The sequence below is a fragment of the Atractosteus spatula genome, chromosome 4 (genome assembly GCF_055471065.1).
Source record: "Atractosteus spatula isolate fAtrSpa1 chromosome 4, fAtrSpa1.hap1, whole genome shotgun sequence".
Taxonomy (NCBI): domain Eukaryota; kingdom Metazoa; phylum Chordata; class Actinopteri; order Semionotiformes; family Lepisosteidae; genus Atractosteus; species Atractosteus spatula.
This window is the reverse complement of record NC_142709.1, coordinates 64,587,840-64,600,867: the sequence shown is the minus strand read 5'-3', so window position 1 is coordinate 64,600,867 and position 13,028 is coordinate 64,587,840. Positions and strand designations below refer to the sequence as shown.

The window sequence follows — 13,028 nt, the reverse complement described above, 5'->3', positions numbered from 1 at the left end:
AAAAAGATTAAGAATGTATGCGTCTCCAGTGCCACATGTTTTTCATATATATCATCAAGCTGTCAGTAAGCAAAGGTTATCTTGGCACTGACAAGTATCTTATTCAGACTCTGTCCTTGCATAACTTAATGCCATTTTGAAGAAAGGGATTGCTGGCAGAATGTACTTTGTGAATTGTATCCATAATCCTGAAATGCTGAGATATGATCTGTAAAGCACTGAAAGAATTCATTTTATTTCAAATGTTTAAAACAGAGACCAAATCACTTACCAGGTTGAGTTTGCATTTGGACATTTGCACTTTTTTTCACCAGACTTTGTGCTCAATGTTTTTACACATTCATACCAATTAACGCATATTTAATGTCTCGTGCATTTAAATATTTTGCATTAAGGTTGCTTTATTCTGTAGGTAAAGGAGTTTTCTGTTTTCATTGTTCAAATGAGGCTTGCAAAGTTTGGCAGTGCATCCTGTGACTTGTTTCTATGTTCTACAATGTATTCTAGCTCTGATGGAAATCATGGTAAAAACGTATTAACTTTGCATTTCTGATAATGTAATATTGCAAAATACTGGATAAATCACTATTATTTGATTAACTATTGTAATAAACTAGTGTAAAATGTATTATTTATAATAAATAATAAATATAATAGAACAAATAATCTATATAATGGTAAGCAATAAGTTCTTCTCAGCAGTAATCCAGAAAATGGTATTTAAGCCAAAATGCTACAGAATATCCATATCAAAACTACATCCATTCATTCTTTATTCTGCTTGCTTTAACTAGGAGATTACCCACTGAGTCCAAGAGATCTTGGTGAGACAGACATTCTCCGTTGGTTGGTTTAAAAAAACATCAAAATATGTGAACAGATCACAATGCATTGGATACAATACCAGTTTATTTCTGTGGTAAAATACATTGTTTTCCAGTCTTTTGATATTTAGAATGTTCCTCATAGTTTAAGTCAATATGTTTTTCTAACGTTGACAGTGTAAGCTAAAGCCAGCATTAAAATCTTTTCCATTGTTTCCTCATTTTGTTAAAATTAAGATGTACTGTTTTTACAGTACAACGTCTGTAAAAAGCTTGACGCATTTGTTCTCAATTGTGTTGGTTTTAGAATCAGCAATTGAATTCTTGCATACAGTAGTGTTTTTTCTGTGTGGGTCTGCATACAATATGTCTGGTGTTCAAATGAACTGCAGCACATCCTGGTATGATTCTGACTCCACACTAATGTGATAAAATTCTAGCATGCCTGTGAAACAGTTAATCAAGCCTAACAAACATTTGCTAAGTATGCTGTATCTTAAAGTCATGCCATTAATTCAAAATCCGTCAACCTTTCAAGATATTGATGGACGTGCATTCACTACTCTACTGGGAAATGCACTGCATGCCAGGTTACATGGTTACAACTTTCATCCTCTGATGATTAGAAACGAATGCTGTGCAATGGGCACCATTCTACTGCCTAGTTTTTAAAATATCTTTATTATTCCTGAATCCAATCAGTGTCAAAGTAACAACACAATGTTAATACTGATACTGCCACAATTGATAAATAATTATAAAATAACATACATTTCTGTTTTTAAATCTGATATTTTCTCAGGTTTCTAAGATGTTTTGAGAAGAAAGGAGCATTGTGATTACATAAGGGTTCTTGGGTGGTGTACCAGTGTTAAGAATGTACAACTTGTAATATAAATTTCAAAAGCCTGTGTATAAAAAAAACACATTTCCCCTGGGGGACAATAAAGCTTGCACTGAATTGAAATATTGCAGATTTTTTAAAATCAACTAAATAGTTCTTTATGCTCACTTGGCCTTCTTTTGCAGCCTCCCTGTCTGTTCTAATGCCTCAGAACATTATTTTATTTATGCATTGTGCTGCCATTAGTATCGAAAGGAAGGATAAAATGAAATCTGGTCTCCATTTTTTCTCATTAGAGTGACTGAGGTGACCCTGTAAAATTGACAGCTTCTGCTGTGGACTAAATCAATCTATCACAATCACAATCAATCTAAAAAATAACACGAAAGACATTGTCAGGCAGAACCCATTGACCCGTGTGGTGATCACAGAAACATATTTATTTCAGTAGGATCTCCAAAGTCCAAAGCTCTCATTTTTGTTAAGAAACCATGTTTTTTTTTTTTTTTTTACTGCCAGTGATAGGCTCCTGTGGCATCAGGTGACTTGTTTTTAATGGACATTTTCAAACTGCGGACTGAAGTGTTTTCTTCTGCCAGTCGGTATAACCTGTGTCTGTTTTCTCTGTCTCCCCCTCTGTGTCCCTCAGCTGAACCAGTTAGACAAGGCAGCAGAAGCAGCCCACACTTACTTTCAAGCAAATCTGGAGCATGTGGAGATGTGGCAGAACCTGGAAAACTATAAGCTGCTGGAGGGAGTTGAAGAGAGCTATTTCCAAGACAGGGAAGCACGGCCACATCAGGTCAGTGGACTTTATGTATACTTTTTCTGTGGAGATACAATAAAGCTTGGGGTACTGTATGTACTGTAGAAACAACTGTTTTAATGTGCTGTTTACAGTATATAGCAAACTAAACTTAAATCTTATGATGGAAGTCATCATGAAAATACACAAAGGTGTTTTAAACTGCAACAGTACAGTATTTTAAACAATTGTTCTTTTGACAGGTTTAGCCATTGTGTTTTGATATTGAAATGTGGTAGAAATTCTGGAGGGAATCCATAATGTTCTTGTATCCATAAACTTGAAACACTGGTGATTAAGAACAGCAGACTATCTGGCTCAGAGAGTACGTACATTTTGGGTTTATCACAAGCCCCAGAACAGTCCCTATTCCTAAAGCACCAAGTTTTTGAAAACCAACCAGTAATACATTTTTTCTTTCCTGAGACGACTTGAGATTTTTTTTAGACAACAAAGTAAATTTGTGTTATTGATATCATCTTGGGAAGAGATTTTTGATAACATTCCAATGAAAGAAAGATGGAAACCAAGCATCTGTCAGCATTATGGCACAACTGATAACACGCTCTTTGGGTTTCAACTCTTGTGCTGTTGAAATTCAGCACACATGCATACGTGTTTTCCCATTATCCACGTCTTTCTGTGGCTTTGTGCTGTCAATGTTGTGCATAAGTAAGAATTATTAGTGATATCTTTAAGTTCAAACTGAAAGGTTTCCAGAAGCAATCAGAATTTTTTTCTTGCCTATGTCTGATTAGTCATATCTGTCCCATGTCAAAGATATACTGTCTTTGAACAAGCTGGTAAAGAAAAGGCACTCAATCATACAGTCCCGATCAATCCCAATATTAGCATGCCCTCTAATGTAATATCATGGTTTATTTTAATATAGCTGTCCACAGAAACAGGATGCATTTTGTTGCATCATTGGGCAACTGCTTGAGAGTGGTTGCTACATTCTTTGGAGTCCAATCAGTATATCCTATGATTCGCTACAGTATATCCTATGGTGAAAACCCGAGCTAATGAGGATCTGGCCAAGGACTGTCAACCAGAATGTTGGACATTAACAAGTAAATCCTGGTCTCAGTGCTTTCAGGAATGTGCCACTTAAGTTTGATTCTGACTTAGTCATTAGTCTTAGTCACCCATTGAACTCTGTGCTTTTGACTTCAAAGAGCATGTGTTTTCCCCCTTCGATTGCAGCAAGCCTTCACAATGGGAGTGAAACACTATGATGGTGGGAACTATGAGAAGGCAATTGAGTTTTTCGAAGAGGCACTGGTGGAATACTACAAGGCTGACGTGGAGTGCAGGGCACTGTGTGAGGGACCTCAGAAATTCGAGGAATATGAGTACTTGGAGTACCGCCCAAGCCTTTACAGAGCGATTTCAGGTAAGGTTCCCACTGCTCTGCTACTTTATTCCTGTTTTAAAAGGAAGATGACGAAAGCACATTGTCGCTGTTTTAAATACTAGCTTTTCTTTGGGTGTGGTGCAAGACATTGTTTCTGATACAAATCATCTCAGTTTTAGATGATCTTCCATATAGTTTCCACTTGTGTTCTTTTAGTCATCTCCACTGCTGCACTCCTGTGTGTATATTTCTCATGTTCAGAGCACAAGCTACCCCCTTGTGTAGCTTCTCTTGCCCCCCCCCCCCCCCCCCCCCCCCGCTCAGTTAACACCTTTGTAGCAGCTCCCTGGCTTTTTCCTTGCAAAATGAGAGGCTCACCTTGTGCTTGTGGGCAGGTGGCCGGTCTCTCTGCCAGGTGCAGTACATCAATTAAACAACTCATCCATATCACTCCTTTACTTCACATAAATAAATGCTTTTGATTTCTAAGAACAGGCTGTCTCACTCTTTTTTTCTGGGTGACACACCTGCATCATAGATGACAAACAGTTAAGGTTTGAGAGGAATCAGGACTTTTGTTCCGCAGTTCCACCTGCTACTGTGCCTTTCATATAGCAAAGCTGTCGGACACTTGAGCTGGTCAAACTTGACTAGCCTGTTCCTCTGCAGGAGCAGTTATTAGTGAGGCAGCTCCTTGTGATATATTCCTCACCAGGCAGTTCAGCAAGAAGGCCTCTAATTGCACTGCTCTTGGAAACATATTTGGAAACTCATTTGAGAATCTGTTCTGTCTTGAGTGTTAAACAGTCATATTATGTGAAATCTAAGCTTTTTCACCGCACAGGATAAGTGTATCACTTCATCGGGTCCACAGTACTTTAGCATAATGCCTCTTCACCGGTACCTCCTACAGTGCCTATTTTGACTAAAGCTCCCGTCATTTACTAAGGCTTAGCATATGGATCTAATATGCTGTGCAGCCCAACAAAAACATACAGCATGCTCCCTTCTGGAAAACCAATATGCTGGAAGCCTTTGGGTTGTGAAAGACTAATCTGATTGTTTGGTTAGGGATGTGAGCTTCTTATTATTTTCTTTTGTGGGGCTGAGACAGCACCTTGTAGAACCCTGTCTGTGCTAGTTCTAAAAACACTGTGACACATACCTAGTAATCTTCTTCCCACATTAAAACACTTTCAAAATCACTTTCGATGGAAAAGACGCAGCACAGAATTGTATCTTTTGGCATGAATGAATTCTAGCTCTGTTTCATTACAAATTGCTTAAGCACCTTTACACTTTTTAATCCTTCACAAGGATTTGGGAGCTACTTAGTCTGAAGAGTTTGTATCAAATTTAAAGTTGATTTCTCTTTTGAGTTTGGTCAAGGCTTTTTATGAAGAATGTTGCCACTTCCTAGGAGGGCATGAAAAATCAGATGCTGGAAGAAATCAAAATAAAATATATTATGAGTAGCGAACCCTTATTAAATGAAGAGTGGAGGCAAAGGCAACTGAAATGTGCTGTTTGTCTTAAAATACTGTAAATATTCTCCCCCAGGTTATCTTTAGTGCTTTGTATTGCCTTGGGAAAATCATGAAGTTGAATTTATTTTTCCTGTCTACAATTCCAATGGTTGATATTTCAATAAATCTAACAGTTTTATTTCATACACGACACATTGTAAGACATGGCATGAAGTCACAGAAAGACCAAGAGGCATTGGTGTGAGAGAGGGGTAACAGTGAAGGCATATGCCAGGAAAAGTGAAAATGACAGCTTTAAATGCATGTTTTGGGGTATACGTTGGATATAATGAGAGAAGCGTTTGTGGCTCTTTTGTTGTCTGAATGAATAGAGGATGATCCAAATATGTCATAAAACCATAGAGGTTGTGACAGCTGCTCATGCAGTCATGGCTATTAATACAGTCATTGAAAAATAGCTGTGCTGCTTATTTTGGCAGAGGAAATTGGAATTGCTGCTGTCAGGAACTGCATCTCAGTTTCCATCTTATCCAAAACTTTTTAAAATGGATCCACATCCTGAACCACCTCCAAAAGCTTGTCAAAAAACAGCGGACGTAGAGATGGGAGGAGTCGCAGTATGATCTGGAGTGAGGCTAAAATGTGTTAAATTGTCCTACCTTTTTTGTGCGGAACACTTTGCAGTGGATGATAATCTATACAGTTTTCACTTTCTTGCTTTTTTCCCCCAAGAAAAGAAAAGGTTCTCCACTGTCCGATGCAAAATCTGATTAGAACTGGTGTTAAGATCTCAGTGAGTGCTATTATAACAGCTGCCTTAAATTGTTAGATTTTTAATGTCTCAGAAAGCACCTCTGTGCTGCACTCAATATAAACCTGTCAGAATAGAAGCACTGTTGTTCAGTCAGCCCAGTCTAATTACTGACGTGTCTGAGGAAATCGAGCCAGATAAGTATCTTCACAGTCGTCTTTTACAAATTGCCTCCATGCCTTCTTTCCATTTTAGGAAGCTGAGCAACAACAGGTCCAGAATCTCAAATGAAAGACTTCCATTCAGAAGCAGATTCTGTTTCTCTTCTCACTTCTCACTGTATTGAGCATCCAGCTATTCCTTCACATATTGTTTTTCCATTACACATATTCTGGTGTTACTTCACCTTGCATGACTGTCCCTTTCAAAACAAGGAAGATGAAAAACACTTTTGCTTAAAAATGAAAAGACAAAAACAAATGAAATACTCTTTTTAGAAAAAAGCTTTGGAAAAAAGAGAAAGTGGATATTAATATGCAAATAAGTTTTGCAACCAAAGGCATTGTTGCTTTTTAAATTCCAGACGCTGAATTTCTTACCCATCAAAAGTGTTCATTCGCTTTAGGGGAATTTTTTAACTTTCTGCAAAATTAGCTTTCCTCTGTATCCTCTACTCTGTATAGTAGTAAATTAGCTTTCCTCTGTATACCCCATCAGCTGAGAAAGAAAGACATGCAAAAACTGTGAAATCAGGTCATCTTCATGCACGTCCACCAATTAAAGTTGCTTTGCTAATTAGATGCCTCAGAGTGATATTTCTTGTTTATCCTTTTTATTATTTTTTATTAATCTTGAAGAAACAAGAGAGTACAACAAATCTAAAAAAAACATGAGATCACTAAAAATAAATGAATAAAAGTGGAAGGAGAAGTATAGAAAACATTATGCCAAGAGGAAGCCCCCAACCATGCTGTTTAAATGTCCACCCAAAAGTTCTCTGTCACATTACACTCTCCGAACATTTCTGGATAGAAACAGCATCTGTGATGGAACGTGATTAGAGTGGTGCAATGTCTTTAACTCTTTCCAGGCATTGTTAGGATTTTAATGTTCCTCTGCTTGTTCCTGGCTCCTGGATGTGCTCATTGTTCCTGAAATGTTGTACACTGTGAAAGAGAGATCTTAAAAACCCTCTATGATTTATATGTTTAGTCATCTGTGTGAAGATCGCTGACCCCTGCGGTAAATGGATAGTACACTTGTGTGAAGTGTGTGAACCAGACAGCAGGCAAGGTCAGTGTTTGGCAGCCTGCAACATGAAGGTTGCTTCGAGTTTCCAGACTGTCCAGAGTCTCGTGTGAGCAGTGTGAATTGGAGCCAGTGCTGAAACTCAGTCAAGGCAACAACACATGATGAATAACAATCAGGGCTTACACCTTGTAGTTCTTTTCAGCTGTAAAATGTGATATTCATAAAATGCAGACCGGTGTTCATAAATTTATCAAGTTTGTTATTTAGTGTTGATTGGCACATACGTCCTTGCTCTTCTCAGGTTTTATGTTTCATACTTGGTGACTACATCACTAAATCACTAGATTTAGGCCATTTATCATTTCTGAAGTATTATCTCTCAGAGGGAATGTCTAGAGTTTATGGGCTATTCAATACTTTATAAAATCAAAGGTTGCTCAAGACCCTGGAAATAACACGGCACAGCAATTAAATTTCTATGAAGACATAATTTCTATAAAAGCAGCTCCATCATCATTGTTCTTTAAATGTATAACTTAATATTATTTTTATATGGATAGTGACTACAAATAACTAATTAGCTAGTCCAGTCTTTTAGTATGCTATTGTGATTCTGTGTAGTCTGTCTAGTGACTTCATTTGGTTCACTTTCACTTGATTTACTGATTGTGGCATATAAAGTTTTTTTTTTCATTTTAGAGAAAGGCATTTTTGAAGAAAGGTTGCCTTCAATGTGTTTTGTCATTTCTTTATTCACTTCTGGGATCTTTATTCATAAAAAATCAGATAATCACATTCACATGAGGTTTTTGCCAATATTGAGCTTAGGGACCATTTAACAGAGGGATTATAGAAAGCAAAGCCTTTTAATTTCCCCCATATATACTGAATTGGGAGCAAGACTTCACTTCATAGGAATGTACCAGCTGTGGAGGGTTGGAAGTATAGCTAAAATTTTATGTTAGGAGGAAGGGGTACTGTACAGAACTTTTTTAGGGATGTTTAATTAGACATAAGTAAGCTCCACTTTTACATTTCAATTCAAACCTTTTTTCCTTCTTCTGTTTTTGTTTTTGACCAAAGTATTATGTTTCTGTAAAGCCTTGATTTATGAACCTGTGTGAAAAAAAGATTTGCAAATGATTTATTGGCTTTGCTTTTTCTTAGAAAGCAGGCAGTTGTTAGTTGTTCTGCGGCAAGGACATTAAAATTTGGTTATGTCACAACCTCAATGCCTTATAGAGCGAAAAACATTCTGAAGTGGCTCCACTCCCAGACACCGAAAGAATGTAATTTTAACCCTGATCTGAATGAAAGAATAAACTATTTTGTGTCTACAGTATTGAAACAGAGCTATCCGTACTTCACAGTATTCCTGACAGTTTCCCAGTTAAGGCTGCTATAGATTAAGTATATGGAGTAGAACACGTTGAGTAATTTTGCATGTGTGTGTGTGTGTAATTTGGTAGTTAGGTAGTTTTGGTAGTAATATGGAACTAAACTGAAGCTAATCAAATTACCACTCTGCCATAAAATTAATTAATCTTTTTATTTTACAAATCTCATCTGAAGGAGAGAGTATGTAGTTTCTCTTTTTAAAAACACAGGCAGTTAATAGTTTGATTACAGAAAGGCTGTAATGACATACTATAGTCATTACTATAGATAGTTATTATACTTTACCTGACACTTTGTAGGTTGTAAGAGGACACTGGACAGACCAGTGACACACATCATGTAAGAGTCATATGAGAAGTACAGTTTTGTATTTAAAGATACAAGTTAAATTTTTGACATCTTTGGATCTTGCATTTTGTTGCAGGATTCTTTCATGTATGCAGCCTGGTAGTACTATCAACATTCTATTAGTAAATGACCAAATCTTCTTTTTGTCATTTCTTTATCTGTCATTTCCAAAGTCACAGAAACATTATGTCAGCTAAGACGTTTTTCTGGGGATATGTACTGTATAACCTACTTACAATATTAGGAAAAATCCATTTATTTATTTAGGGTGATGGTTAAAATGCTATTTTTGATATATGTGTGTTTCCATTCCCTTCTGTATTTACAGTAGCATTATATGCAGATGAGTACATAAACAGTAGTCCAAAGCCCAAAACAATTTTTGTAAAGCAACAGGACAGAAACTGATTTTTATTCGTTTTTTCAAATGGTAAAAATAGCCATTGCCTATATAGTTTTCAAAGTAACTGCTGTCTGAGTAAAAGGACTAGGAGATAATCAATCGGCTTTCCCGAGTATAATTTGCTGTCTGTGATGGCAGATTGCTATCCATTAATGAGAGCGGAATTTGAAAGACTTTGCGAGGCTTTCACAGACTGAGAAGGATCTCTCTCTCCTGTTTCAGATCACTATACGCAGGTCTTGGCTTGTGAGCACGAGTGTGTGAGAGAGCTGGCCACACGACCAGGCCGTCTGTCACCCATGGAAAACTACCTGCCTCTGCACTATGACTATCTCCAGTTTGCCTACTTCAAAGGTAACTGAACGTCTCTGGTTCTGCTGCTTCACTCATTTGTTAATAAAACATACTTTTAAAAAATGTTAGAAAACCAAAACACCTTCAGCACTTGGGACACACCTTGACGTGTATAACTGTCAGCTGGTGATAAAGAATCAACTTCTGTTGCCAATTCCACCATTCTTGTAGTAATGAAATTATTGGTTTGAATCTGGAGCAGTTCTGCTCCCGAATAAATGCTTTTACTTCTTTTCTGTCAGAGAAAGACAGACAACATTCAAACAAGCAGAAAAACACAGTTCTTCACCCACTCAATTCCCCTCTACTGTCACTCTAAAGCTCTCTAAATACTGTAGGTATCACTCTGTTCCTTGCATTAGACATTGCCTTCATTTTTATTTGAACACAAAGAGCTGTACTCCCCAAATACAGTACATAAGACATTGTCAGCTGGTTTGTCCTTTGTGTCCATAAGAAGTGCAGGTCAGTATTTACCAAGCTTTGTGTCAGGAGCAGTTTACTACTATTTTGTCCTGGGAGAATTTACACCTTCTCAGATGTTGTCAGTTTATTTCTACTGAAAGCTTTGATGATTTCATTGAAGTAACAGGCCACCACATCCATAGATTGAACTACTTGCAGCATTTCTTAACTTAACTTCTAAAAAGAAAACTCACCATTGCATTTCATTATTGCTTTAATTTTGGAATCTCCAATTATTTTATACCTTGGCATTATGGCTTCCCCTTCTGTGCTGAAGGGTAAGAATAAGGATCTGTGGAAGTGCTTCTCTGAAATGCCATCATCGCCATTTGACGTGCTATGAACTCCGCAGTGTCTTACATGCGATTCACCACTGACCGGAGGAGTGGTGTGTCTTTTGAATCCTGGCCCTGCCTCGAACCTGTGATGTCTACACTGTAAGGCTCAACCTGTCCTCAGAACAAGCATCTTTACTGGTTGAACCGCTTGGCTGGCCTGCAGCCTTTACCTTTCCATCTACAACCCCAGGTTCAAAGAATTTATTGCAGGGTTTCCTTGAGGTTTTCATAAATACTATGATAAGCCCCTTCTCATAAAATAAAATCACTTTATTGGCCATTTACAATTTCCTGGATTAGGAATTTGTCTTTTCACATACCCCAATTTGCTCTCCATGAGACACACAGACAGGGAGAGAAGCTTGTGGTCAGAGCGTAGGGTCAGTCATTTATACGGCACCCCTGTTGGGGTGAAGGGCCTTGCTCGGGGGGGCCCAACAGAGTAGGATTCTTCTGTTGGCCGCGGGATACGAACTGGCAACTTTTCAGCCACAGGCGCAGATCCTTAGCCACAGAGCCACCGCACCACCCTTTTTTTTAATAAGATAATTATGTATAAGATAATTAATGATTTAACATGCGCTAAATCTTCTGTGAAAAAGTATTTTTAAAACAAACCATTAATGACATTTTTATGGGCATACAGCTTTCATTGTTTACGACCTAGGAAAGTATGGAGATATAATAATTGCGTAAGTATTTCCAGAGCACTATAGTCAGGAAATAATATGGGGAGTTGAGTTATTTTACAAGGCCATAAAGAGGTATGGGGGTTACATGTGTGCAGGGACAATCACGCAGCCAAATCCTTTCAAACCCCTGCCAGCTCCTGTTAAAAAATCTAGAAAAATAAGCGCCACTTGGAAATAGGATCACTGTTAAAAAAATTGCTTTTTGTATTTAGATGTTTCCACTATCTCAGCAAATTCACTCCGTTCTCTGTATATTGGTCATAAGTTTGGAATGTTATTCTGAATATAAAGGTACAGTGTTTTATTTCAAAGGTTGTTTTATATTCATCGTAAACCTTTAATTATGAAACTGGATTCTATTCCTCGTTCAGTGCCTGTGTTATTAATTTTGATTAAAGAATATGGCACATGGCTTTCATGGGATTCCCAGCTTCAGATTCCCTGAAGTCTGGGAAGCTGGGATGAAGAAAGAGCAGGGATGAAATCAAATCAGACACGGGCGTGTGTTTGAAAAGGAAGTAAGCAAGTGATTTTACAGTTCTTCTGCTGCTAAAAAAACCCCAAAATAGCATCATTGTGCACAAGAGCTGACTGGGGTGGTATTCCTGTCTTTTTCTAGTGGACAAAATCTCTGAAGCTTTGGAATGTGCCGAGACCTACCTTCTTTTTCACAAGGGGGATGAGTTCATGACTGAAAACGTGGAGTTTTACAAGGAGGTTCTGGGCGAAGAACGAAAGCCCAGACAGGTATGAAAAGAGAAAGTACACCCTGGTGTGAATGGGTGTTTTATAACCTTCTTCCCTGTACCTTACTGGCAATCCCATTATTATAGCAGTGCACTAATCCTACATTACTGATTACAATCAAAAGCCATGATTCTGCACGCTGTTCTAAATAGCATGGCCTACTGAATGTAAACATGAGTATTCTACTGTTTTCCCTTGTGATATCAACTGCATTTTTTGTCTTATTGATGCATCTTAATCTTCTTTTAGTGAGTTTGGTGAGGATTTTTCTCAAAATCCAATCTGATGTTATTGCACAGCATATCTCGGTCAAGTTAAACTCCAGTGATCGTGCAGTCAACAGGATTTCAGAAACGATGAAAGAAGCTTGGTTATCCAGTGGCAGAGGAACAAGGCTTGTTATCAGGAGGTTCCAAGTTCAAGCCCTAGCTATGCCACTGATTCTCTGTGTGTTACTCTGAGTGTGATGCTTAACCTCATGCGTCTTTCTTTAGGAAAGACATAAGACCAAGGTCCAATTGTAAGTCATTCTACAGCAGCATTTTTACATATAGACGTTTCCTTCCTCATTACCATGACTCGTTTTAGATTAAAGCATCTGTTAAAGGGGTAAATAATATTGTAATAAAAGTTAGACATCAGTTTTGCACACACTAAAAATGAGAAAGAACAGCAACAAATTCATATACTGTACCTAATGACAGAACTCTTAATTTTATAAGGGTCTGTTTAGAAACTCGTGGAAGACATGCATTACCTTCAAGTCTGCGTGGAGACAGATTTGCAAGGAGGCATTGGTAATTAACAGTGCTGAAAGAAATTTGGAAATAGACTTGTATGTCTTAATTACATGATTGGTCATGCTTCTTTTGTCCAGTTTTATGCTATTATCCTGCCCAAGCAAGGCCACTGCCTTCTCAACGTCCTAAATGTCCTTGGCTAGTTTTTTAAGACTTAGATGTGG

At 37.7% G+C, this 13,028-nt stretch overlaps 1 protein-coding gene across 1 annotated transcript in view; it reads left to right on the top strand.

The window, feature by feature from the left end:
* The window catches only part of p3h2 (prolyl 3-hydroxylase 2), a 67,776-nt gene that overhangs the window by 43,620 nt on the left and 11,128 nt on the right, over window positions 1-13,028 (top strand). The window contains exons 2-5 of the mRNA XM_088912954.1: window positions 2,318-2,470; window positions 3,680-3,869; window positions 9,691-9,822; window positions 11,937-12,064. Of these exons, the coding sequence (XP_088769080.1) occupies window positions 2,318-2,470; window positions 3,680-3,869; window positions 9,691-9,822; window positions 11,937-12,064 (603 nt within the window). The remainder of the gene's footprint in view (window positions 1-2,317; window positions 2,471-3,679; window positions 3,870-9,690; window positions 9,823-11,936; window positions 12,065-13,028) is intronic.